Consider the following 26,426-nt stretch of genomic DNA (forward strand, 5'->3'; position numbering starts at 1 on the left):
GGAGGTGCTGCGGCCTGGGGTGTGAGTGGGCACCGGTGCTGGGGGAAAAGGCGGGCGGGCCAATCCCTGGCCTTCCAGCCCTAGCTCCCCTCAGGCCGCCTCCTGCCCACCCAAGTCCCCCAACCCCCCGGCGGCTGCCCAGGCCCTGGGAATCCCGATGCTGCTGTGGCCATGGCTGTCACCCCCAAACCTCCAGGGCTCACCCCCAAACCTCTAGGGCTCACAGACCCACCTTGCCCTGTGGCCTGGCCGTTCTCTTGGCAGAGGATGTGGGGGGCGTCTGCGCCCACCCCTGCACCCTCATCCCCAGGAGCCAGGGCTCAGCCAGGCGAAGACAGCCGGCGGGTCACACACAGCTGCGCTCACACCAAGAGACCATCCTTGCTCCTGCCACACGCACCCACACCTGTGCACACACGGACACACATCCGCACACGTACGTGTATGCATGCACATGCATGCACCCGTGCACACACACATACATGCACCTGGGCATGCACACTTACACACATGTGCAAGCGCCCCACCTAGGCCACCAGCCCGCCCTTAGAGCCGTTCTGGGGAAAGGGCAGGGAGGCAGCACAGCCGCAGGGCGGGGGCAGGGGTGGGGCAGGGAGCCCATGTGGCCTCTGTCAAGGTGTGGGAAGCGCTGGGCCCAGATGGCATGTCCCGACCCCGCTCCCTGAGCCAGGCCCTGCCCCACGCTGCACAGCAGCCCTGCACAGGGTGCCCAGCTGGGGTTCTGAGCCTGGGCAGGCCTGAGAGCTGCCTGAGGCCATGGGGGGTTGGGGCAGGCCAGCCCCTCCACCGGGCACAGAAACCCCTCCTTCACCTGGCACAGCGGGCAGGCTCAGGGCTGCCCCCCATGCCTGCCCAGCAGCCCCTCGCCCAGCCGGCTCCTCCTGACCCCAGGTCTGCCTCATCTTCCTCCAGCCCCTGTGGGTCCTGCAGACGCCCCAGGCCTGGCCGGTAGGTAGAGGAGCTGCACCCTGGGCTCTCCCTACGGACACTGGGGACTCTCCAGACCCAGGGGAGGCTCCCAGAGGCATGCTGTGTGCCCCCCAGCCCAGTGACAGCTCCACCCAGGGCCTCGGGCGCTCCCTAGCGCGGACGTCCAGCCCCTCCCCAGGCACAGCGTCACCTTTTCAGGGAGCAGCACAGCATTCACCCAGGCCAGGAATGCTGGCAGTTCCACCCTGCAGGACCCAGCGGGCCGTGAGAGGAGGGATGCTTGTGGGGGCAAGGGGCTGCCTCCAACACCCTGAGACACCACAGACCCTCAGTCAGGCTGAGCTTTGTGCAGGCCCTGCTGGGCACCCAGTGCATGGCCACCGTGGGTCAGAGAATGCATGTGGGGGAGCCCTGCTGGGCCCCCAGTGTGTGGGCACCGTGGGTCAGAGAATGCATGTGGGGGAGCCCTGGGCGACCTCCCCCAGGGCAACTGTACCCAGGGCCCCAGTCCGGCCCACAGCGGGGACACACAGGGCTTCAGCCTCAGCTCCTCGGGCAGCCCTCTGGGACGTGTGTGGCCATGGCCTCTGCCTGGGCTCAGGTCAGCCGGGGAGATGCAGATTTTAAAGAAGCACTTTAATATCTCCAGAAAGTTCCAGGGGGCAGTCCCTGTGCTGGTGCTGTGGGCAAGCTCCCTCGGCCGGCCTCTCGGGGATGGGACAGCCCTGGGCACTCAGCCCTCACCTGTCCTGCAAGGGGTGCCCAGGCAGGGCGAGCAGGAGGGAGACTGCCCTGCCCACTGCCCGCAGCTCTGTCCTCCTGTTGCTGTCTGCTGCCCGTGTGGGGGTCAGGGAGGGTGAGTACCCAGAGCACCCAGGCCATGGGAGCCTCAGGGCTGGCGATGGGAGTAGGCCGGGCTTCCCCATCTGTCCTGTCTGCGGCCAGCCTGCCTGAACGTGGTTCCCCGGAAGGCGTGTGTTCCTCTTCCTGCCCTGAAGCGTCTGAGCCGGGGCTGCAGCCCACGGGGCCTTGGAAGACCTGGGACCATCCAGGAAGGGCCAAGCTGGCCACGCTCCTGGGCCCGGGCTCAGCACGTGCTGGCCCATGGGTGGAGCTACCCCTCCCGCCACCCGGCGTCTCCGCGCGCCCAGCTGAGCTGGCTACACGTCCGTCTCCACCCGCAGCCGCTCCAGCCTCCGCACGTTGCCTTCCATGGCGCCGCGGCTGGTGATGGGCCGGGCAAAGTCCTCGGGGAACCAGCCCGTCTCTCCGTCCTGCAGCCGCTCGCCATAGAGCCAGCCTGGGCCAGAGGTGGGGGGGCACAGGTGAGAGGTGGGGGGTGACAGGTGGGGGCGCGGGCACCCAGGAGTGGCCTGGGCATCGGCCCCCCAGGCCCCTGGGATCCTGACCCAACGACTCTTGGCAACTTGCCCGGGGGAGAGACTGGTGGAGGGGTGCAGTCTCCTCCAGGGTCACAGGGGCCCCAGGCCACGGCCCACCCTGCGCAGGCGCGCTGGGGCCAGGCTGGGGGGGTGCCCTGGGGAGCAGCAGGTGTGCCCCGTGGATGCGTGCCGGGGACCCCGGCAGCCCTTCCGTGCCTGTCTGGGGCACCAACCCCGCAGCCCCGGGCCGCACTCACCATCCTCCTGCTCCAGCACGAGGACCACGTCCGCCTGCTGCAGCGTCACCTCATCCGCCTGCTTGGCGAAGTAGGCCTTGGTGACCTCCACCTGGAGAAGATCTGGGGGGGCGGGGGGGGCGTCAGCACCAGGGCCGCCCAGGGAGGGGCCCAGCACATTCTCGGCAGCTCCCCGGCACCCCGGCCCTGCTGAGGACAGTGGGTCAGATGGCACCTCTCCCCTCCGCCCCGCGCCCCGCACTCACCACCCTTGTTGGCCGGGCCCTGCCTCTCCCTGTGTCCGAGCGCTGTGATCCACCGGGCGCGGTCACTCCTGCGGACAGAGAGTGCGTGAGGCCTGAGGCCACCCTGCCCCAGGTGCTTCCGCTGGGTGACCTGAGGCAGGCCCGCGTGGCCGGTACGTGGATGGTGGGGTGTCCCTGCAGCCACAGGCTTGGCCACTGCCCACGGAGGGTCCCCTGCACCCCCCTGGGAGAGCCCGGGGCAGTGGCGAGCATCCCACCCTCAGTGGGTTTTCCACTCCCTCAACACAGGGGTGTCGTTCAGTCCCTGCTCAGGGCCGCCCCCCACCTCCCACTGCAAACACCACGAGACTGGGCTGGCTGGGCTGTGGTCCCCCTACACCAGCACAGCACCCCGGGATGCAGCAGGTGCTTGTGATGGGCGCCCCGCCCCGCAGGCCTTGGACCGCGGAGCCTTACGCGGTGTCGGAGGAGAGCAGCAGGTGCTGCAGGCGGCCCTCGCTGTTGTGCAGCATCGTCACACGGAACAGGTGGGGCACGGATGAGCCGCGGTTCCCGCCACCCGACGGGGGCAGCTCCGAGGGCTCCACCTTGCCGACCTCGATGTGCTCCGTCTGCGCGTAATCCTGCACCACATAGCTGTCCTCGCTGCAGGGCATGGGCGGTGGGGCTGGGCTGAGGCCAGCCCAGCCCAGCACCCACTGCTCCCTCCATGGCCGCTGGGGTCACTTGGATCCCAGGGCTCTGGTCACCCAGGTGGCCGGCGAGGGGGGCTGTGGGTCCCGGGCAGCAGGGTGTGGCTGCTGCAGGGGACAGACAGAAGGACGGGGGCTCCGCCGTGCACCCCCCGCCCGATGTCCGAGGGGGCTGAGGGCTGGTTCCCCCGGGCCACTCCCCTCAATGGGGCTCACGGCCACTCCCACCTCTTCTTCTTCGTGACAACCAGGACGTCGTTGAATAGGAACAGATAGCAGGTAGGCCGGCTGGCGATTTTCCGGAAAAGCCCCGTGTCCTCCATCAGGGTAAGCTCCCCACGCTTCAGCAGCCACCGGGAGGCCGAGATCAGGGGGAGGGACTGGGAGGAGACGGGGAGGTGAGCAGGTGCCTTGGAGGGAACTCGGGGAGAGATGAGGGGCCCAGGAAGGTGAGCACGTGCCCTGGGGTGGGACCAGGAGGAGGAACCGAGGAGACACAGTGGTGACCAGATCTCCTCCAGGGAGGTCCTAAAGGACAGGCGGCCCAGCAGGACACGTCCCAAGAGAGCCAGGTGACCTGGCCGCAGCCCAGGGCTTGGACAGAGCAGGAGATGCCACAGCATCTGGGCCTCCAACAAAGGGCCATTCAGTGCCCACGGCCCTCACGGCCCTGCCCTCCACCAGGACAGGCGCAATCCGGCCCAGCAGCCCCAGACAGGGGTCCGTTTACTGGGTGCACTCCGTGCCCTCCGCCCGAGCTGGGCAGTGAAGGGACGCCGCAGACCCGGGCTGGAGAAGCCCCCAGGGCCGCACCCGCAGAGGCCGGTGCAGCGAGAGGACATGCAACTTGGCTTTCGTGCGTCAACTGTGGAGAGCGTCTGTGCACCGACTGCCCTCTAGAGTCCAACAGCCTTTCCTGACCCTTGGTTTGCAAACTGAGCTTACTCGCCCTCCAGAGACCCAAGGACAGGCTGGGCAGGCAAGGAGGGCCGAGGGGTGCTGACAAGGCCATGGTGAGCAGAAGCCCCTTTGCCCCTTCTGGGGACTCTGAGCTCCTGCCCCTCCTGCCTGCAGGCCTGTGCCCCTTGCCGCCTGATCAGCGGTACCCCAGCCCCAAATCCCACCTTCAACACCAGCTTCAAGACAGTTTAGGGGGCCAAGCAGGGCCCCCATAGCTGAGTGGATTACCTGGCTCAGGCTTCGGACTCAGCCAATGGCAGCAGGGCTGGCACCACCCTGGCTGCCTCCTCCAGGAAGCCTGCCCTGATATGCCTAAGGTGCCACCGCTCCTTGCTAGCACTTCTGAGTCCTGCTCTCCGCTACTCCATGGCCCTGACCCAGGGTGGCCTGTAACCTCAGGACTCAGTGGCCTGAGCCCTGCCTGCTTAGGGCGTTCTAGGGCCACCCAGGCCCTGTGGGGAGATATTTCACCCCCACCCCCCAGAATCCAAGGACCAGTCCTGGCCTCCTGGGGATCCTTGAACCCAGGCTGGCCCTGGGGGGGGCCACTCTGCCCACTGTTCAGGCCCAGCTGTGCCCTCTCCCCAACAGGCAGGCAGGGAGCCCCAGCTTGGGACAGATCTGCCACCCGGGCCCCCACAGCTGGTCCACTCTGGCCCAGGGCCTGCCCACTACCCTGCGGTCCTGGGACAAAGACTGCCCATGGCAACCTGGGCTGCAATGAGGGACCCCCAGGCCCAGCCGCAGTGCTGGGCCCCTGAACCTGTGCAGGCTGGGGGTGGGGGTGAACCCCAGACTGGGAGGCCAGGTTTGCGGAGACCAAGGGAGCAGGCAGGGCTGCCTGGGGAGGTGTCCTGGGCAGGGCGGGCCCCCCCCAGGGCTCATGTGCCAAGAGCATGACCTTCAACCTTGGGCTGGAAGTGGGTGTGCGTCTCAGGTGTGGCCACTCACCTTGACCTTGCTGAAGTCCAGCTGCGTGTGCAGTGTGCACAGCTGCTCTGTGCGCGCCATTCTGTGAGCCCCCTCGTTGCACTGCTTCACCAGCTGTGGGCACACACGCGTAAGCAGAGCCTGCTTCCCCCCACACTCCCCTGGCTCAGGGCCTCAGTTTCCCCATCCATACCCTTAAAGCATGAGGTGGAGAATCTGAGACCCTGCCCACCCCGGCCTCAGGCCCTCGGGGCTGGGGTGACGGGGCGGGGTCGGTGCTCAGGGCTGGGCTGGGGTGCTGCCTCCCCGCCAGACCCCCTCACCTTGCTGACAGCCTTCAGGGCGCAGCTGGCAGCCTTGCACCTCTCGGGGTGGCCCTGGGTCTTGAGGCAGAGCGTCTGGAGGGAAGCACCACACTCGAGTTCCCCACTGCCCTTGGCTGCCCCGGGCCCAGAGACCGGCCAGACCAGAGCACTCTGGGGACGGAGCCACCCTGAGGGGCTGCCGGGGTCTGAGAGGCGGCCCCCAGAGCCTGCTACCCCCAGCTCCCAAAACAGCCGCCTCGGACTCTGGGCGAGTCAGGCCAGTCTGGGGTGGGGGCTGCCTGGAGCTCACACCCAACGCGGGGCACCCCCCTTCCCGTCCCTGGCCCTTTCTGCCTGGCCTGGGGAACGGCTGGGCCCTCACAGCCCCCTGCCCCCTGGGACACAGCACCCACTCTGCGAGCCTTTCACCCGCGGCCGGGGACTGAACTTGATGGCCAGGGCCACTAGGGGCCTGGGGGAGGACCGCCACAGGGGCGAGCCCGGGGCTGGATGGCACGCTGGCAGGTCGCGACTGCGGCGACCAATTAGGTGGTGTTAAAACCTCTCCCACTCGCCACCCTCATCATCAGAGTGACGATGGCAGGCCTGACCCGAGCGGGTCCCCGGAGGGCTGGCCGTGCACTCACATCCACCAGGAGGGGCAGCCGCGTGACCCTCTGCATTGGCAAGATCAGGAAGGACAGCAGGGGCAGGGCACCGCACGCCGGACGCTTCTCGATCTCCCGCAGGGCCTCACGGAAGGCCGCGCTGCTCTTCCTGCGGAGGCCAGGCCTCAGGACGCGGCCCGGCCTCCTCCTCTCCCCCCTGGCTAAGCCCCCTCCCTCCCGGTGGCCGGAGCCCCTCCCCTGTGGCCTGACTCTCTCTACTCTCCGTGGCCTGGCCCCACCCTCCCCATTGCCTGGCCCCTCCCTCCCCGAGGCCTGGCCCCTCCCCTCCCCGTGGCCTGGCCCCTCCCTCCCCGAGGCCTGGCCCCTCCCTCCCCATTGCCTGGCCCCTCCCCTCCCCGTGGCCTGGCCCCTCCCTCCCTCCCTATGGCCTGGCCCCTCCCTCCCTCCCTATGGCCTGGCCCCTCCCTCCCTCCCTATGGCCTGGCCCCTCCCTGCCTGCGGCCCTCACAGCAGCTTCTGCAGGGTGCGCTGCTGGTAGACCTCATTGGAGCAGTAGGCAATGTAGGGCTGGAAGTGGCTCTGGGCGTGCTCCTCCAGGATGTCGCTGACGTCCTCCACGCACAGCTGCTCCTTATACCTCTGCTCCAGGGCCTCGAAGAACCTTTGGGGGGCGGGGTGAGGCAGTGTTCCAGGCGCCCCCCCCCACGCATGCACAGCGGTCCTGGCAGCGGCTGTGCCTCCCCAAGGTGGACGGGCCCCAGGGAGACCCCCAGGATAAGCCAGGACTCATCCCGGAAACAAGGGGTGCAGGGCTCTGCAGAAATAGGGGCCCTGCAGACGCATTAGTAAGACGTTGCCATGCTGAGCAGGGGCCTGACCCGACATGCCTGGGGGCCTCATAAAAAGAGGAGATGCACAGAGGACACCCACACAGTGGGGGCCGTGGGAGGCGGGGGCCAGGGGAAAGTGCGGGCCGCGAGAAGGCAGAGGCAGTGCTCTGACAGCTGCAGCTCAGCCAGGGTGCCAATGCCCCGCCTGGCCTGCAGTGCCTTGTTGCGGCCCCCAGGACACAGAGACAGTGACTGTGGGCTAGGGGTGAGCCCCCTTCCTGCGGGACTTTGGCACCCATCCCGGTGGGCATGGCAGATGGGGAGCCCCAGATGGGGGGTCGCCACTGGAAGCTCCACCTCCCACTAGCTTTCCTGGGATGTGGTCAGAACCAAGGAGCCCCTGCACACCTCTGACCAGCCCAGGGTCTTGCTGAAGGGGAAACTGAGGCCCAGGGAAGGTGGGTGCCTGCCTCAAGATGGACACCCGGCCCAGCCAGTCAGCACCCCAAATGGGCGACTCGTGAATTTCTCAGGGCCTGAAAAGGTTGGGCAGGCTAGCGATGAGCTGTGACCCCCAGTGCCTGGGACTGGTGGGAGCTCCGTGAGGGAGGAGGCCGGAGCTGCTGCAGCAGGACAGTGGTGACCAGTGTGAGGCCCTGCTGAGTTCCGAGAGGCCGAGAAGGGCCACGGGGGATGTACAGCCAAGGGTCAGGGCTGGGCAGGAGGTTTGGGCGTGCCACGGCCGGCTGCTGGATTTAAGGGAAACTTCTGCTTCTGGGGACAGGACCCCCACTCCCCATGGCCTGGAAGTTTCCACAGGGAGGGCACCACAGGAAGCAGATTCTTGGGTGGGGATCGACAGAGCACATCAGAAACTGCCCGCAGCCCCTGCTCCCCAGCACCGCCATGAGCTGGCATGAGGGGTGCCGGGTACCAGCCCTTTGGTCACCCTGGAGGCCGAAGCTCAGGCCAATGGTGCTGGGGGGCTCCGCAGTGCCAAGCAAAGCAGGGCTGGCCTCCCCCCAACAGGGGTCTGCTTATGCCTCGCCCCACACCCACCCTTCCTGGCACCCCTGCACCTGCGGCAGAGCCACTGCAGCCCGGGGCCGGGCACTGGACACCGCCCGGCAGAACATGACCGGGGCTGCAACCTGAGGCCGCCCCCCCGCCCGTGCACAGCCTCAACACCCCCCAACCCCGCCCCGTGGGGCTGGCCACTTTTCAAGAAAGGCCAGGGGAGGGGCCCCCAGGGTGGCAGCTCAGCCCTCGGACCCTGGGAGGCTCACACCCTCCCTCCCACCAGCCCTTGCCCAGGGGCGCCCCGATCTCGAGCGTGGTCAGGAGGGGGGCCAGAGAAGCAGGGTGCGCCTCACCGCCGGCTGGCCCCCTGCACGTCCAGGATGTTGGAGAAGAGATGGTGGTGGTCCGTCTGTGTCATGGACGCCCGCAGCTCCGGGGACTGCAGGAACTCGGTCTCCAGGACGCCCAGGCTGTGCAGGTAGGAGAACTCCGAGGTCAGGATCTCAAACATGGCCTGGGGGGCAAGAGAGAGGGACGTGGGGGGCGAGGGTAACGGCTCTGACAGGGCCGGCACGGGGCCAACCCCACAATGGCCAGCCGCCATCACTGGCCTGGCCTGGGGGGCACCCACCGAGTGGGCGATGTCCCCACAGCCAGCCTCTCAGCTGCCCCCCGGTATGGTGTGGTCCCCACCACCACCTGGGCCATGGTCGCCCTCACCTCCTGCCTCTTGCGCTCCTCCGCGGGCAGCTGGTCCAAGAGGCCGGACTCCACCACCTGAGGACAGCACATCCCGGGGACTGGAGCCAAACACTGGCCTCCTCCACCTGCCCCAACACCCACAGGGAGCAGAGAGGCCCAGAGCTGCCCACAGCCAGGCTGGCCCGTCTCTGCTCGGCCCCGTCTCCACGTCCCTCCTCTCCACAGCCCCTGGCCCGTGTATGGCTTTCGCAGGGTCTTGGCACAGCCACAGGGAAAGGCGGGGCAGGGCCCTGGTCCCACAGCTCTGCCTCGAGGGTCAGACGGATGCAAGAACCCACCCAGGGAATCTTGAGGGGGCAGTGCAGGGGCCCAGCCCAGGGGTCAGCCCCCAACCTCCTGAGAGGGACAGGGCGATGCTGCCTGGCCCAGCCCCCACCCCCGGGACCCAGCACGGGGCAGGCAGCCTCTCCACAAGGTGCTTCCACTGCTGAGCCGGCCTGCCCCACTGCCAGGGGAACCCCTCTGCAGGGACCCAACCTCTCGGGTCCCCTCCTCCAGCCCAGGACGAGCTGAGTACCCCGAGCACGAGCAGGCAGAGCCCAGACACCCCGCAGCCCTCCCGGGGCGTGGGTGCATGGACCCCACTCAAGAACTGGGGAAGAGACCCCACACCGAGTGCTGGCTGGGGCTGACGCTCAAAGGTGGAAACAGGCGTGCTCTTCCGGCCTCTCCACCCACCAGGCTGGCTGCACCCCTGAGGCCTCCCCACTGCCCCCTGCTGGTCCCTCCCAGGCAGGCCCGGGGGTGCAGAAGTGGGGAGCAGGGGAGGCGGGCACAGAGCACGACCCCTCCAGCCGTGGGCAGCCGACAAAGAGCCCATCTACACCGCAGATGCCGCGGGCCGTCAGCCCAGAAATCACCCACGGCCTTCCCTGGGCAGGGCCTTTCCCTCTGCCCTGAGCCCCCCGGGGTGGGACAGCCGCCCCCGGCCAGGCCTGTGCACATAGCCCGGGCTCCATCCACGCGCCTTCTCCACGGCCCCACACGGCAGGACGGGCACGCTGGTCCCACAGGCAGCAAGTGTGTGGGTGGCTGCGGTGCCCGAGCCTCAGGGCCCTGACCCAGCAGTGCTGGCCAGGACAGAGGAGGCCTGGGCCACCCCTGCACCCCGATCCCCTGCCCGCACCCCCAGCTGCTCCTCCCCGAGGTGCAGCACCAAGGCAGACCTGGCCCCAGGAAGAGCCCTGGAGGCCACCTACCTCGGGGAGCTGGCTCCAGGTGGCCTGAGTGGGCCGGTAGCTCTTCACCACAATGGCGTCCGCCAGCCGGGAGTCCCGGGGGTCCTCGAGCATATCATCGTCAGACTCATGGCTGGTGTTGAGGCCGCGCTCGCGGATCTCCTGGTACAACCGGGGGTCTGCAGGGAGGGCAGCATCAACCCCAGGCCTGGGGGTCATAGCCGAGCCCCCCAGGACCCCCGAGCAGGCTGCCCTTGGCGGAGGGCAGACCACGGGCACGTCCCCCAAGATTGCCAGGCTTTGCCACAGTCTGTCCACAAGGTTTCCTAGTGTGGGCGGAGGAGCTGGGCCCTCCCCAGGGGGCAAGCACCTCCCTGAGCCTTGGGACCAAGGCAGGCCCCAGCCACCCTCAGGCCCCTGTGGGGGCTCGACCCGGGCTGGGTGGGCACCTGGGTTCAACCTCTCCCGGGGGGTCCAGCCACTACCCACCCCTCCACAGGCTGAATCACACTAGCTGTCTCCCAACCCGTCCTGAGCCCCCAGCCCAGACCCCCTAGGCCCCTAGGGTTGCAGGTGAGGCACGTGGCCTGGGAGTGGGTGACTTCTTCCCTCTGGGCTCCAGGGGCACCCACCGGGGGCCAGAGAGCAGATCCCAGAGGAAGGCAGGGGCTCTGTCCGAGCCTGCCCTGGGACTGCACAGGAGGGAGTCAGTAGGGGCCTCTCCAGAGCCGTCTCGGCCTGTCAGAACAGGGCGGCCCCTCCCCCAGGCACCGGCCCCTCCTGCAGCCACACTCACCGTCCTTGAAGGAACCCTTGTGCAGGCGCTTCCGGCCCAGTGTCCTCTGCAGGGAACGAGACACAGAACCACCACAGGTCAGCGGTGGTGCAGACTCACAGCAACTTCCTCCACCCCGGAGGGCCCCCGAACACTGCAAACATTGGCTCCACAAAGGACTCCGGGCTGGGGGTGGGCAGGGGTAGGCTATGGCTTAGAGCCGGCAGGAGTAGGGGACTGGCAGTGGGCTGGTCCAGGAGGGCTGCCTGGGGGAGGAGGTTGGGTTGGCCTCCATGAGAGGCATGCTCAGGAAAGTGGGCTGTGGGGCCCGGGAGCTGCAAGTGAGCCTGGAGGGAAGCCCAAGGTGGGACGGTATACCTGGGAGAGGGGTGGGAGCCGGGGCTGCAGGGGTCCCATGAAGTGGGGCCTAGGAAGGCAGGGGGCTAGTTACTTTGCAGTGAGTGCTTAGCCGCTACTGGCTGAAGGGCGGGATGGCGGGAGGGCGGGGGTTGTGGGGCCAGCAGGGCTCTGGGGAGGACTGGTCCCTGCTCCTGCCTAGGCCCCTCTAGCCGCTGGGCCCAGCCCGCCTTCCTGGCTGAGCCACCGGCTCCCCGACTCCCAGGTGTGCTGCTCCTAGAATAGCCAGGGCTGGTGTGTGGGGACGAGTTGGGGCCTGAAAGCTCCCCTGCTGGTCTGGGACACGAGGCGCTCGCAGCTGCACCTGGTCCCAGCCCACGCCCCTGTGCCCTGAGGTGCCCCCAGCACCCCACCACAGCTCCTCAGGTGCCCCACCCCTCACCCAGTCCCTTCTCCCCCCAGCCCCGCCCTTTCTTTGAGCCTCTGCTTGAACCCCGAGGCCCTCAGCAGCCCCTCCATTGTGCTCCCCGAGCTGCTCAAACCCAGCCCTCGGCAGCCCCCCACTGTCCTGCTGTGTGACCCCCAATGACCCGTGCAGGGACTGTGCCCTCTGGGTCCACCCTGGCACTTCTCAGGGCCCAGGAAGTGTTTACTGAGGGCTCAGATCAGCAGTGAGCATGGGGGGTCCTGCAGGCCCCCCTGGGGGGCCGTGGGGGCCACCCCTCCCCTAGGGTGCAGAAACCGCGGCAGACTGCCCAGTGCCAGGTGTGGGTCTGGCATCTCAGGTCGGCATGTGGGAGACACTATGTCCCACCCACCCAAACCAGGGGAGTTCTGGGGTTCTGGGCCAAGGATGGTGGCTGGTCTGGGTGCCTGGGGCCCCTCTTGGCCAGAACACCCACAGCTTAGCGTGGCCAGGACCCTCCCCACTGCGTGCTGTCCTCCTGAGGACGTCCTTCTCAGAGGCCACAGCTGCAGCAGCCACGTAGAGCTGTGCCTGAGAGCAGAGGTGGAACCGGGTGGTAATAATGCACAGGGACCTGGTGCCCCCCGTGCGTGGCCCTTGGCACCCATGGCCATGTTCCTTCTCCTGAGGACACCAAACTGGACAGCTGCTATGGCCAGGCTGGGCTCAAAAGGCTTGGGACTGCCCAAGCCCACAGGGCAGTAAAGCCCCCCAGGCCTTCTATCAAGGAATCCATGTGCCAGGGCCACTTTGGGGACAAGCCTGAGCAGGAACCCAATGCAAGAAGATCCCCTGGGCTGGACGTGCTCCTGCTCCCTTGGCTGCCTCCTGCCTCCCCCTCCCTGCTGGCCCGAGCCCAGGCCCACAGGGGGACCATGGCAGAAAAGCAGGTCTTCAGAACCCGTCCCTTCAGCTCAGTGGCTGCATCAAAGGCCAGGTCCCGCCACCAGGCCTAGGAGTTCAGCTGCTCAGAGGGCAGAGGCCATCCGTAGCCCAGGCTGCAGGTGCCTCCACGCCGTGCCAGGCCAAGGGATACTGCCCACTGAGGCCCGGCTGTGCAGCTGCCCACTGCCTGACTGCCCTGCTGCCATCCACCGGGCAACTTGAGCCCCCTGCAACTGAGACTGTCCATAACCTGTCAAGCCACAGGCCAGCAGAGAGAGGGGCTGGTCACACCCTGAGGTAAAGCCTGACTCTGCTCTCCCTGTGGCTGGGCGAGGGGAGTTCGGCGTGGAGGGGCCTTGGAGAGGATGTCCACAACTGCCTGAGCCTCAGCTGCCTGCCCCCGACACGGGGACATGGGCACTCAGTGCTCGGCCTGGCTGTCGGGTGAAATGGGAACAAACCAAGCCAGCACCTGCATACAGCAGGTGCTCACTAAACAGCAGCTGCTGCAAGGAAGAACACAGCCATGGCGGATGGCCCGGCCGCCCCTGCCTACGGCTCTCTAGATCCTAGAAGCCCAGCCCCCTCCAGGCCCCTACCTTGTTTTTGACCGGGCCCCGAGCAGCCGGCTGGCCGGGCCCCTCGGCCAAGGTCTGCAGCCTGGGGCTGAGCTGGGCCATGTCGCCCGGCACCCCTGGGCCCTTCATGGCCGCCCGGTAGGACTGGTTCCGCAGGTTCCGCCTCAGCAGCCCCTCGGAGCCCACGTCCACGTCCATGTCATCCAGGGAGAAGCTGGGGGCCGGGCGGAGCTGTGGGTCCCGCCGGGCAGCCTCCTTGCTGAGCATGGCCGCTCCGAAGCTCTGGTGGCGGGCAGGTGCCTTCGCCCTGCTGGCCACGGCCAGGCTGCGGGGGATGACCTGCTGCGTGCCCAGCTTGCGGGCGGCCGCGCTCTGCGTGCTCAGGACCACGGGCCGCAGCTCCTGGCGGTCCGGTGCCGGCCGCAGCGCAGTCCCGGGCTGGAAGGCGGCATCGTCCCGGGCCCCCAGGGAGCTCCGAACCATCGGCAGCCCGGACGCGGGGTTCCCGTCCGTGTCGAGCCGCAGCTCCGCGTGGAAGCGGGCTTTCAGAAGTTTCTCATCCAAGGAGCTGTCCGAGTGCCGCTGGGACATCCTGGGCAGCAGCAGGGCCCTGGGGAGGGAAGGGGTGGTGAGGGCAGCACAGGGGGCCTCTCTCCTTCACCCCTGTCTGGTGGCCCCCGCTGCCCCCTGTACGCCTGGCCTCTGCCCGCTGCTTGTATGCACCTCTCTGACCCCAGACGGTCATGGTGGCCTGGGGAGGGCTGGACATCGGCACAAGCCACAACAGCACAGCTGCCGAGGGGGCAGGGAGGGCTGCGGGTGCTCTCCACCTGCCCTGTAGAGGGGCTTCTCTGAGAAGGGCGGGGGACAGGCCACCCATCGAGGACAAAGTCCTGAGGTTGGGTGGGGGGTGACAGTGCAGGGGTGGGTCTGGGGACCCGGTCGACTGGCTCTGCTTGGGTGTAGGCGAGCTCCTTGCCAGCCCCCGGAAGGCACGGAACCCGACTCCTATTTTGCAAATGAAGACAGAGCGGTCCAGACCTGCCCACGGACACACACACAGGATGTGCTGGTTCCAGGGCTTTTTCTCAGCCACCCCAGGGCTTGCCGTCTATATCTCACTCCTGTTTTCCCCGTCCTGGGCTCAGATTGTGCCTGACAATCCTGTCCCACCTTGCTGGGCCCCCATCCGAGAGCTGGCCATGAGGCCCTGCCCCGTGGGTTGGGGTTCACAGGGGGCAGGGAGGTGTCAGCAGAGCTCAGCCTGCTGAGCCCACAGCTCCGGCAAGCACCGCCTGGCCTGGGCGCTGCCTGCTGAGTGGAGAGCACGTGCCCCCTCAACTCTCACACTCGGGTCCCCACCCTCACCCAGCTCCCACCTGGCAGCTCAGCATGGGTGCTGCTCTAAGTGCTATTGGCCAACAGGCCCCTACGCTCCCCAGTCCTAGGAGGGGCAGCTCTCCTGACCCTCTGGGCAGGGTGCAGTCCTGGCTGCAGGGACTGGGGAAGGGTTGCCATGGAGATGTGCAGAGTCCCACAGTTGACCTGCGAGGAAGGAGTGCCAGGGCAAGTCTTACGGGCAGCGCTTGATGGGTTATTTGTCCCTGCAGCCCGAGCTGGTTTATGCTGACTGAAGCACCTTCGGCCACACTGCAGCTGAGGCCATGGGACCCCGGGATGGCTGGGCCTGTCCAGGCCTCACGGGCACCCACCTCTGGCGTTTGGGGCTTCCTGGGCTCACCACCAGCTGCCCAGGAATCCCCAGGCAGGCCCCCACCCCAAGAACCCTCCCACACTCTGGCAGTTTGAAGCTGCATGTACCCCAGAAAATTGTGTTCTTAAATGCAACCCGCTCCTGCAGGCAGGACCTTCTGGTTAGGTGGTTTCAATAGACGTGTGACCCACCCGGTTCAAGGTGGAGCCCGTTATGAGGGTAAATCACACAGAGGCTAGGAAATGAAATCAAGAGAAGCACCCAGAGAAGTTTAGGAGAAAAGCCACAGACAGAGGGGCCAGACTGAAGCAATAAAACCCAGGCAAGCAGGGCCAGCGGACGCTGCCGTGTGCCTGCCCATGTGACGGGGGGCCTGGGCTCAGGGTCACCCTCTCCAAAGGGGCCTTTGTCCTGCTGGTGCCTGAACTGGACAGTTCCACGGCCTTAGAGCTATAAACCTGTAAGCTGATAAATCCCCAGGGTTAAACCAGTCCGTTTCTGGTATATCACATCCCAGCAGCTTCAGCAAACCAAACACACTCTTGTCCAGCTCTGAGCCTGGGTGCTGCCCGCGGGAGGGCCCGAGCTCCGGCTGCACGGCTGGCCCAGATCACAGCCCCGGGGGAGGCGGCCCGGCCTCTAGCCCCACGCGTTACTGTCCCCCGCAACGACCGCCCATGCATTCCACAAGACATTCCAGATCCCAGGACCACGGGCGGGGTGGCCACCCGAGCCTCCCCCACGAGCTGGAAGCTGCAGGCAGGGCAGGCCAGCTCAGGACCCCACAGGCCGCACCCCACGGGGGCCCCTCACCCAAATAAGCTTCTATGCCAGCTTAGAAGCTTTATTCTATGCAGGCCCGGTGAGAAGAGGTTGATTTTAGACTCAGATCTGTACCACCCCAAGCAAGAAGCCCGGGGCAGGTGGCCGGGGGTGCAGTGGGGGCTGCAGGAGGGACTGTTCTGTTCTAACCGGGACCAGTGGCCCTCAGAGGCACCTGAACTGCTCTAAAGACCAGGCGGCAGAGAAGGGCCTGCCCGATTCCCTGCCCCTTCCCCCAAAAGAGCACCCTGGGGGTCCAGAACCCCTCACCTGGGCTGCCTCCCTCCTCCCTGCCCAGGGCCCCGGGCCATCCCTGCCCAGCTCTGACCCGTCCTCACCCCACCTCCGGGCCAGGGCCCGAGGCTCCGGCTGGCGGCCCCTCCCTGCAGGAGAGCAAAGTCTGCTCTGGGGTCGGAAGGCATCCAGACGGGGAACCTGCTGGACGAGTGATGGCGGCACGTGACTTCTGTCCCCAACCGAGCGGCCACACCCACGGGTCTGGGAGCCGCACGCTTGGGGCACCCACTCCCCCTGGTACGGGACCCAGGACCTACAGGAGGGCGGGTACCATCTGAGGGGTGTGGGCAGCTGCCCCCGGCGCTGCACAACCAGGACCGAGCAGAGGCCCTTGGGGGCCCTTGGGGTGTGGTCACAGCAGGACCCATTGCTTCTTCCTCCCTTCTAATTGTTCATGCATCAGGGAACCAAGTGGTCAGTTCCAAAAGTCCAACAGCCCCTCCACACTGCCCTGTCCCCAGAGGCCACCACGTGGGGCTCCTCAGTGTCCCCTCCGTTTCTAAAGAACGCACCCCCGGCCATTCCTCAATCTGCTATCTTTAGGTACCCCCACCTCACCCTGCCCAAGCCCCCAGCTGCTCCGTGTCCCCCAGGACAGTGAGGTCGCAGGGCGTGTTGGTGGCAGCACGGCCACGCCCAGCCAAGCCGGATGCCAGGCTGCGCCTCCTGTCGTTAATAATTTCCTTTCCGTTCATGGGTTTGCTTTTCTCCTGTTAATTTCCCCCAAGTGTCCTAACATCGCTGCCACACGTTCTTCTTGATAGCATTTTCCACAGTTTTGGCACATCAGCTCCGCGTTACCCCAGAGACCCCTCTGCCCTCCCTCTTGCCTGGACAGGACTTGGGTCCCCGCACTACCCGCTGGGTAGTGGGGCTGGGGCTCGGCCTCCAGTGCCCACATCTCCTCTTTCTTGCTTTCCTTCCTGGTGCCCCAAAGCGCATCCCAGCACCTTTCCGAGGGAATTGACCGACTGTCTGAAAATGCCTTTTTTCTGCCCTCCCCTGACAGCTAGCTGATTACTGCTGGGAGACTGGGATACCATTCTAGTCTCTCCCCCATGGATAAAATCTTGGGGTCCCCCGTGGGCCCCCCGCCCCCACTCAACCTGCTGAAGGGTCGGGGCTCTCCGACGGCTCGTGGGGATGTGTCTCTGGTCCACATACATCTGCTCAGCCCTCCGCAGACCCGCTGTGGCAGGGGGCATCACCTGTGTCTGCAAGGTCTTGTCTATTTGCTTCTGATAATTTCTTCTACCCCGTTTTCTCTGATCTCTCGTTCCAGAGTACCCATTGAGTATGGAAACTTCTGGAATCATCCCTTAATTTCTTGTTGTTTTTTTTCCTCCTACTTTCTCAATTCTTTGTCATCCTCTGTGGGAGATTTCCTCAGCTTCATCTTCCAACTTCCCCAACAGTTTATTGCCATTTTCTCGATTATACAAAGAGCTTGCCCTTGCTCCCTCGTTCCTTTTTTGTAGCACCCTGTTCTTGTTTGATGGAGGCAACTTCTTCTCAACGCAGACGATGATGATCACTCCTGCTCACCAGCTGTCTCAGTTCCTCCATGCCCGTGTCCTCTTCTGTCCTGGCCTTCTGGTCAGTCTCCTGGGTTCCTCAACCCCCTGGTGGCCCAGTCATCTGCTTGTGTTTAGGAGGGAGCATTACGCCGACGGGAGGCAGATGTGCCTGGTGCACACGTACAAACACATGCACATGTGTGCACACAGGAGCACACGCGTCTTCCCTGGTGGGCTGTTTCTGGGACCCCTCCCCACCATGTCTGCACCTGGCAGCCCTCTTCTGGTCCCTGCAGCTCAGCCTCTCCCAGGTCCCTCCCTGTGGGGCTCACATATGCCTGGCAGCCAAAGTCTGGGGGCCAGCACAGGAGAGGAGGCAAGGGCATGGAGGCCCCTTCTTTAGCTGCCCCCCAGCTAATGTGGGCACCCCATTCCAGCAACAGACACCCTGTAGTGCCAGCGTGGGCACAGGGGAGTGCCTGCCCTCCAGCAACAGCACCCCAGAACCCCTGAGAAGGGAGGTTCCCAGGAAGCCCTTCCAAGTACACACGTGACAGCTAGAGCTGCGTGCTCTCTTGCCCACAAGCTTGGGGGCCCTGTGAGGACAGGGACAATTTTCTGTTCATGTCTCACAAATGGAGTTGGGCTCAAGAATGACACTGCCAGATCAGCACCTCTGATTTTGCCACTGACCCACCCCCCTAAGAGAGCCTGGTCTCCCGTGTGGGGGACTGACCCACGTGGGCATTTTTTAACAGCGAGCGGATATGGGCCCGGCCAGTGGCCTCAGGGGGCTTCCAGGCCTTTCTGAGCCACCTTGGGGTGACCCACAGCATTCACCCCTGGTGGTTCCATGCACGGAGGGCTGGGGAGGGGCACCCAGGACCCGGCAGCTGGAGCAGGTTGAGCCAGGTGAGGTCTGGAGACACCTCAGGGACCTGCCAGCCTGCTCAGCCTGAGCCCAGTGGCCTGGCCCTGGCTCGCTGCACCCCAGGTCCCTCCCACAGCCCTGCCCTCGGCGTCCCTCCGCCCCGGCAGAGGCTCAGCCTCACCTGGACAGGTCTGGTCACAGCTGCTCTCCTCGGCCTGCAGTGCCTAGGATGCCCGGCTCTGGACCCTGCAGGCCCTGAGCAGGCCCTGTCCTCACAGCACCTCTCTCCCTTCCATCAGGGTGGGCCCCCCAGACCTCCATCTCATCTTGGGCAAACTCCCCCACAATGACACCCTGGTTTCAGGCAGTTCTGTCCAGGCAAGCTCGGACCTGGGATCCCGGCCCAGTGGGCACTCGGGGACAGAGTCTGGACTGGAAACGGCCCCGCAGGCAAGGCGGCTAGGGGCTTGGCCCAGTGGTTCATGACCAGGGGCGACTGTGCCCTGCAGGGACACTCGGCGGTGTGGATAGAGACACAGTGAGGGCTGTGCTCCTGGCACCCAGCGGGTGTGGCCAGTGTGCAGGCCGCCCCCATGACTGAGAATCTTCCATCTCCGAATGTCAACAGCGCCGAGCTGGAGAAACCCTGGCTGAACCAACTGGAGGCAGCCCTCCGCTGCGGGGGCAGGGGGCCCACCCAGCCGTGCCCAGCTTCCGGCGGGGCAAAGGTGCACCCCTCCCTCCACCGCCACCTGAACGGAAGCCTCCTGTGCAGCCCCGGGCAGCGGCGCTGGCCAGATGTAAAGCAGACCTTCTGGCCGGGCAGGGTGGCCAGCACCCGCCCCCCGCAGTGCCCACAGCCCCCACGCTACTCCAGGCTCCTGCCTCTGGGTCCAGACATCTGGGAACCGGCCCCCCACTCCCAGGCCAGACCCCAATGCCCAGAAAGCACCCATGGGGAATCAGAGCCATACTCTCCCAGGTATCCCGGACAGGTGTGCTTCTGTGAGCCCTGTTCACCTACTTAGGTGCATGCAGGTGTTATGCTCCCTGTGCTTCCCACTGGCCGCCTCCTTGTCCCCCACGAAGCTTCCAGAAGGAGGGCGCCCCGACCCCTGACCGGGAGGAAGCCAGGTGTGGAGGGAGCGTGACCGGCCTGGCGTGCTGGTCCCCGTGGAGCAGGGCCGGACCCACCCAGCCTGAACCTCGGTCCCTAATCAGGACATGGGCATGTGCGCGAGGGCTCTGGGCGGGCGGTGGAAACAAGGGCACTGTCACAAACACACAGCCGGCCAAGCACGGTGTCACAGTGGCCCAGGCCGTCCAGAAACCGAAACTAAAACTCTGAGATCCAAACTCATAGGAGAGGCTGCCCCAGACCCAGCTGCAACCCTGCAAACACGGTCTGCACATTTAGGGGGTAGCAAACTGTGGGGTCCCCTCCCGTGAGCCGCGTCACGCCCCTTCACCCCTTCAGCTTCAGTCTCCTGGCAGAGACCAACAGCAGAACCAGGGCCCTTGGGGATCCTCCCCCCCAACTCAGATGGTCAGGCAGGTGGGGGGGCGGGGGAGCCCTCAGCCTTTTTCAGGAAACCCTCCGGGCTGGCCAGCTCCCACCACTTCCTCCCCCAGGACCTCCCACAGCTCCGTGCGGGCTGAGGTCGGGGCTGGGACCCTCTGGTCTTATCTCTGGACGTGGGCATCACTAGGGCAGGGGCGCGTCGGTGTGTCTATCCCAGAAGCGCAGCAGTGGCTGACGCGCCAACCCAAAGTGGGCTCTCCTACCATTCCCACGCTACAAGAGGGGAAACTGAGGCACAGAGCGGTCAGGCGAGTCACCTTAGCTCCCCAGAGCCAGGGTGTGATTAACCACCCCACCCAATCCAAGCCCTAGGGGTCAGAGTACACTGTGCCAGGGTCAGGGATGGTAGCTCTCCTGGCCTTAGGGGGCTGAGGTGTTTCACCCCAAGGGCACAGGACAGCATCGGTTCTCGGCCCCTCAGCTGAGGTCCACGCACTGCCCCAAATCCTCTGCAGGGACGCTCACCTGCTCAGTGTTACAGAAGCCAGGTCCAGGGCGCCCCCCGCGAGCAACAGGGGCCTCCCACCTCCTTCTCAGCTGGCGCTGCAGAGGGGAGCACGGCCGCCTGCCCCCAGGGCCCCTCCAGGCTGGTGTGCTGGGGACGGGTCTTCACTCTTGGGACCACTGAACTCTTGAGATGCAAGGGGGTGGGGGGCACAGGCTGGGGCGCTCCTGGGAGGGTCCTTGCTCAGCCTCCTGACCCCCTGCCCTTCCCCAGCCCCTCTGGCTGATGTCTAACCCAAGCCCCGCTGGGGAGGGCTCCTGGAGTGGTCACTGAGGCCGGGTGCCCCTGGGGCCTCTCGTCCTGGCCCGCGGTCACCGAGAGGGCACAGGGTTGTAGGGGAACCGCACGGCCTGCAGCAGAACCGTGGAGGAGGGTGAAAGGCAAGGCGCCCCCCGCCCCTGCGCCCAGAACCGCCCTGCCCTGTTCCGGACTTACCCTCGGGCCGGTGCGACGCGCAGCAGCGTTGGTGGCGGTCCAGCCTTCTCCTCGGCCCTCCCTGTCCCCGCCTCCCCCACTTCCTGTGCGCCCGGCCGGGAGGCGGCGGCGCGGGCAGCCCGGGCAGGTGGGCGCCCCCGGCGGGCAGGGCAGGGGGCCCCGGGCGGCTCCGGTCCGAGAACCCTGACACGGCGGCGGGGAGGGGCGGCGCTGGCCCGAGGGCAGGGGGAAGGCGGCGCGGGCCCCGGACACCTGCTGCCGGCGCCGCCGCACCTGGCCCGGCCCCGGCGTCACCCGCCCCACCTGCTGGCCGCGCCCACGTGACGCGCCGTCCCGGCCTGCAGCTCCTCCCGATTCCGGCCGCAGGCGGCGCAGACCCACCTGACCCCGACGCCGCGCCCCAGCCCTCGTCCCCACCCCCAGCGGCCTCCTGCCGCTCCCCAAGGCCACCCCGTGCCGCCCCGGCCCCACCTGCGTGCTCCCCTCCCCAGGCTCACCCCTTTCCCCACTGCCTAGGGCACCCAGCCTTGCGTCCCCCACCAGCCCCGTGTGCCGGCCCTGTTCCCCCCACCATGTTCCTTTCTCTTCATGCCCACCCTGCCCCTGTCCCCCCAAACCTACACAGACTAGCTCCCACTGCCCAGGGCTTCTGCGCGTGGTGTGCTTATGGCCTGGGCTTCCCTGGCAGCATGGATCAACTCCTGTCTTCCTTCCAGGCCTGGCTCCATTGCTGCCTCCTCCAGGAAGCCTTCCAGGAAGGAGTGACCCAGGCTCAGTTGCAGCCAATGGCAGCTCCCTCAGTCCTGTGTCTGAGGAACCTGAGGTTTGCAAAGTCACCTCTGCTGCAGAGACGGCCCCACCTTCGGGACTGTTCTCTCTCAGAGCCCCTTCCACGCTTGGGCTCTTTCCAGCTTGGCTGCTAAAGGGCAGCTCAGGAGCCGATAAAGCACTTTCAGCCCCTGCATGGCATTGTTGAGTTACCTTTGTCCTAATTTACAGATGAGGATACTGAGGCCAGAAAGCAGTGTGCTTGTCCATCCTGCCCTGGGCTGAGCCTGGCCTTCCAGACACCTGTGAGCTGCTCCTGAGCTCCTGGGTTATATGTGTGGGGAGTGGGATGAGAGGGGCAGAGAGTGAGGCAGCCCCACATCGGACGTTTCAGCTCTAAGCCTCCCTGGTGGTGTGGGAGGTGCTGAGGGCTGCACCAGGTCTGCTTGCAACCGCCCTTGGGCCAACTTGCCACATCAGCCCAGAGCGGCTGCAGTGTTGCCGTCCTCACAGCATGCTCCTGCTCAGGAACTGCCCGTGGCTCCCAGGGGTCTCCTCCACCAGGGACTTAACTTCCCTGTGAGCTCACCACGCCCTTGTCCACCAGGCTCTGCCAGCTGCAGCCCACCTCCAGCCTCTGCCACACCTGGAGTGGCCCCTGGGGAAGCCTGCATCCCCCCTGACCACTACTCAGTGGGAGGAGGACAGCACTGCCTGTGTGCTTGCCCCCCTTCGCTGTCACATGCTGCTCTTTTGGTCACTGGACTCTGAGCTGTGAGCTGAACCCCAGCGGGCACTCTAGGGGCCATTGTGTGTGTTTCTGCCAGCTCTCCTGGTCTTTGCCACCACAGGAAAACAACACACCCCACGCCCTGCTCCTCCCTTAGCCCAGCCCCAAAAGGGAAGACATGGGCCACAGGGCCCCCCTGTTGCCATGAGCCCCGGGGTGGGGTGGGTACTTGTTTGCTACAGCAGCTTAACCTGGCAGAAGCTGACACATGTCCCCTCTCTCCTCTTTGCCCTCCATCGGCTCCAGCAGGCCCCCTGTTCCTTCCTGCTTTCCCTTCTCCTTTCACTCATAGGTATCTAATTATTAAGCACCTATTATGTACCAGGTGCTGTGAAGGATGCTGGACATGGGCTCTGCCCTCATGGAACTCACTATCAGGGCAGAGGGACAATGTAAATCACAACCGAGGAAAGCGCCAGAGGAGAGCGCTCTGGAGGGGATCACGGTGTGTGTTGGGAGGTCTGGGGGGTCAGCACCGGCTGTCCCCGGAAAGACCACTGAACCTGAGAGCAGAAGGCCGAGCGTGAGTCAGCTGGGCAAAAGGAAGGGCGCTCCGGGGGCACAGGGAGCACCACACCTGCAAAGGCCCTGAGCCAGGAGGGGCCACGGCCGGGCTGACAACCCGAACGGCTAGCGGGCTGGGCGCGGGCTGGGCAGGGCCTGTGGGCAGGGGTGTAGAGCATCTGGTCTTGACCCCGGGGAGCCACCTGGGGTTCAGGTGAGAGGGCAACACAGTGGGACTTGGTGGAAAGAGCTCTCCAGCTGCTGGAGAGAGCAGGGCAGCGGGGCAGTGACAGACACCCTGACGTCCCAACCCAGACCGAGCCTGAGTGTGCTAGAGCTGATGTCATCCTGCCACTGCTCGAATACATCCAGGACGGGGAGCTCACCACCTCTAAAACACACTCGTCCCTTGTTACTCTCTTCTGTCAATCTCAACGTGGCAGAAATTCAAGATTGTTCCTCCTCCCTAGCCCCCTTCCCAAAGCACTTCAGCCGCTCAGAAGCTAGCCATCCAGACAGAACCCAGGACAAGAGGGGACAGCACCCACCTCCTCCTTCCCAGATGCCACGCTGTCCTCCATGCAGCCTCTTCCTGCTGTGGCAGGTGTGGCCATCCCAGATCCCTGCGTACAGCAGGTGCCCAGCCAAGGAGACCTGTGTTCTCAGAGCGCCACCGAGAGGGCAGCTGTGCCAGCCTGCTCCTGACTGCCTCCCTCGCCCCCTTTTCATAGTGGCCCCGTGATGCCAATTGCGACTCCACACGCGGTTTGGTGTTTCTGTGACCTGCCGGCCCCGCACGGTCCCTTCACTGACCCCGGCCTCCCGCTGTGAGCAGGGCCCTGGGGGCCCCCAGCCCAGGCGTGCAGAGCCCCCCTGCATCCCCGCCACTTCCCAGGGCCCACGGCCACGTGAGCCCTCTGCCCTCTGCCGGGCGAGGGTGATACTGCAGCTTGCGGGCTCCCGCTTGGCGGCCTCGGGGAGAGCAAGGTTCAGGCGGCCGCGCCCCCCTCTTCCCGCCTGCCCTGCCCCTGCACCGGCGCCCCCCACTCCATCCCCCACTGCCCGCCGGGAGTGCCCTCCTGAGGACAGTGTCAGCCAAGCAAGGGTCGGGGGCACAGAGATGGCCCAGTCCCCAGTGTGTGTGGCGGGAGGTGGGGGGCTGGGGGGGCAGGTAAAGGCTATGGCCAGCCTGGACCCTGGGGCGCGGGTGATGCTGGGACTGGCTCCTGGGCATCTCCTGGGAAAGGTGGGTAGCCTCTGCCCCCCTGAGGCCATTGTGGAAACTGCACCCACAAGGCTGTGCCATAGGAGGGAGCAGCTGGGAGCTGGGATGCTGGGGGAGGGGGAGGGGAGGAGAAGAAAGAGGGACGGGGAGGGTCTGGGGGTGCAGGCGGAGGCCGAGGCCTCTCCTTCGCACTCTCTGCAATCCCAGTCCCCGACTCCCCTGGGTACTTTCCTGTAAACCTTTGGTTGGTGTCCAGCCTGGTCACTTCAGGTTAATGCCGACCCTCAGCCCCTCCGGACCACCCCTCTGGCCATCCTGAACCTGCTCTGCCATCAAACCAGGAAGCTCTGGCTTGTGCATCAGGGACGTGAATCAGGCAACTGGGGCAAGGGTTTACCAGCTGTGAGCCCTGCAAGGGGGCACCCAAAAGAGAGAAGACGGGGATACGACTTCTGGAGGCAGAGCTCCGACGGACGCTAACAAGCACAAGCCCAGGACGAGACACACCCAGAAAGGACAGGGTGTCCCTGCACCATGCACTGTCCTTGGGCTGCCCTGCCTGGCAGGGGCTGGACTCTGGTGACCACCGCTGGCCAATGCAAGGCCAGTTTGCAGTGCATGTGAAAGGAGTCTTCTGCACTGGTTTGAGTGGTTTTCTCCACGCTGCGAACTCGGAAAGTCTCTGTTGTATCACTAGCTGGATACAGGCTCAAGAAACAGACAGCGTGGGGTAGGGAACGATCCCCAGAGTTAGTTAGCACTTTAAAACATTAAAATACACAGTGTGTAACCAATGATTACAAGACAAACAAAGAAACAAAACGAAATTATTTCTTTTTATCCAAAGGAAGAAGATACAAATCCAGAAAACATCAGCAAGGAAGGCTGCATTGTGGATATACTGGACAAAAGTTTTGAAAAAAAATGATGTTCAGTGTGTTCAAGGAGAGGAGGGAAAATACCAAGAAACGATATCAGGAAGTGAATGAACATGTGAGATTCTCAATAAAGAGAAATTTTAAAAGGGAGCTGAACAGACCTACTGGAGTTGCAAACTAAAATAACTGAAACAAAAAGTGGACGAGACAGCAGAGTGGAGCTGGCAGAAGAAAGAATCACTGAACTTGAAGACAAGACAGTTGAAATCAATCAGGCTGAGGAGCAAAAATTAAAAAAAAACTAGAAAAAGCATTTATAGCTCCACCAGCACATGCCTTATGGGAGTCCAGAAGGAGAAGAAAGAAAGGCAGGCACAGAAGGAATAGTCAAAAAATTAATGACAGAGAACTTCCTAAACTTTGGAGAAGACACAAATCTGCACATCCAAGGGGCCCAGATAGCACCAAACTGGATAAAAATGAAGAAAAATGCACCCCGTCATATATTGATGACACTCTCAAGTGCAAAGGACAAGGAAGGAGTTCTGAAAGCTGCATGGGAGAAGCAGCCTGTTATGTACAAGGACGTTCCATTAGACTGAGCGCCGATATCTCATCACAAACCATGGAGGCAAGAAGGCAGTGGGTTAAATACTGAAAGAAAATAACTGCCCACCAATAATTTTATACTTAGCAAGATTTTCCTTTAAAAATGAGGTAGAGATTAAGACATTCCCAGATAAACAAACCTGGGGGGATGTGTCACCACAAGACCTGCCCTGCGAGCGGGGAGTTCTTCAGCCCGAAAAGAAAGGACCCCAAACAGTGGTTTAAAGTGGCATAAAGAAACAAAGGCTCCAGGAGAGGTGAACCTTGGGGAAATTATAAGTCCAAGAACTATGTAATGTGTTATTTGGCATGTAACTCCACTTCTTCTTACAGGTCCTAGAATGCAAATGTATTAAAAGAAATGATAAACCTGTGGTTTTGGACATACAATGTATAAAGGTAAAATTTCCTTAACAATTTTTAAGTACAGAAAAGAGATGGGGTAGAGAGAGGTATAGGAATAGTGTATGTGTGTGGTATTGAGATTAAGTTGGTATAAGACCAAATATTATTGGTATATATTTAGGATACTAAATTGTAACCCTATGGTAACTTTAAAGAAAATATATGAAAAATTTATCCAGATAGAAATGAGAAGGAACTAATATGGTACAATAACAACAACAAAAAAAAGTAAATATGATAGTAGGCATTAGAGGTAGAATTGAAGGTCAAAAAACCTACAAAACTTAGGAAGACTAAATACC

General features: G+C 64.3%; 1 protein-coding gene across 3 annotated transcripts; it reads right to left on the reverse strand.

The window, feature by feature from the left end:
* Positions 1 to 1,883: 1,883 nt before the first annotated feature.
* ARHGEF16 (Rho guanine nucleotide exchange factor 16) lies at positions 1,884 to 21,052 on the reverse strand. 3 transcript variants are annotated; one of them, XM_077151534.1, is made up of 16 exons: positions 20,946 to 21,000; positions 20,471 to 20,636; positions 13,224 to 13,812; positions 10,938 to 10,983; positions 10,163 to 10,320; positions 8,922 to 8,978; positions 8,555 to 8,715; positions 6,860 to 7,012; positions 6,370 to 6,499; positions 5,741 to 5,815; positions 5,439 to 5,531; positions 3,756 to 3,907; positions 3,292 to 3,480; positions 2,836 to 2,903; positions 2,591 to 2,692; positions 1,884 to 2,251 (listed from the first exon to the last, which is right to left on the reverse strand). In XM_077151534.1, the coding sequence occupies exons 3-16, from the start codon at positions 13,791 to 13,793 to the stop codon at positions 2,112 to 2,114; spliced, it is 2,094 nt and encodes a 697-aa protein (XP_077007649.1). In that variant the 5' UTR covers positions 13,794 to 13,812; positions 20,471 to 20,636; positions 20,946 to 21,000; the 3' UTR covers positions 1,884 to 2,111. The 3 variants fall into 3 exon arrangements, with proteins under 3 accessions (XP_077007649.1, XP_077007648.1, XP_077007650.1); XM_077151533.1 differs by lacking the exon at positions 20,471 to 20,636 and having other exon boundaries at positions 20,946 to 21,052; XM_077151535.1 differs by lacking the exons at positions 8,922 to 8,978; positions 20,471 to 20,636 and having other exon boundaries at positions 20,946 to 21,052.
* Positions 21,053 to 26,426: the final 5,374 nt, after the last annotated feature.

Source organism: Tamandua tetradactyla, chromosome 2 (genome assembly GCF_023851605.1).
Source record: "Tamandua tetradactyla isolate mTamTet1 chromosome 2, mTamTet1.pri, whole genome shotgun sequence".
NCBI classification, from domain to species: Eukaryota; Metazoa; Chordata; class Mammalia; order Pilosa; family Myrmecophagidae; genus Tamandua; species Tamandua tetradactyla.

What these genes read in the sequence shown, in the direction of transcription:
- ARHGEF16 (XM_077151533.1), bottom strand. Translation starts at nt 13,793, where the DNA reads ATGTCCCAGCGGCACTCGGACAGCTCCTTGGATGAGAAACTTCTGAAA. An exon ending in CCTGGAGCCAGCTCCCCGAG is followed by an intron (nt 8,979 to 10,162) that starts GTAGGTGGCCTC and finishes TGCTGTCCTCAG; the next exon opens with GTGGTGGAGTCCGGCCTCTT. An exon ending in CCCTGAAGGCTGTCAGCAAG is followed by an intron (nt 5,532 to 5,740) that starts GTGAGGGGGTCT and finishes GTGTGCCCACAG; the next exon opens with CTGGTGAAGCAGTGCAACGA.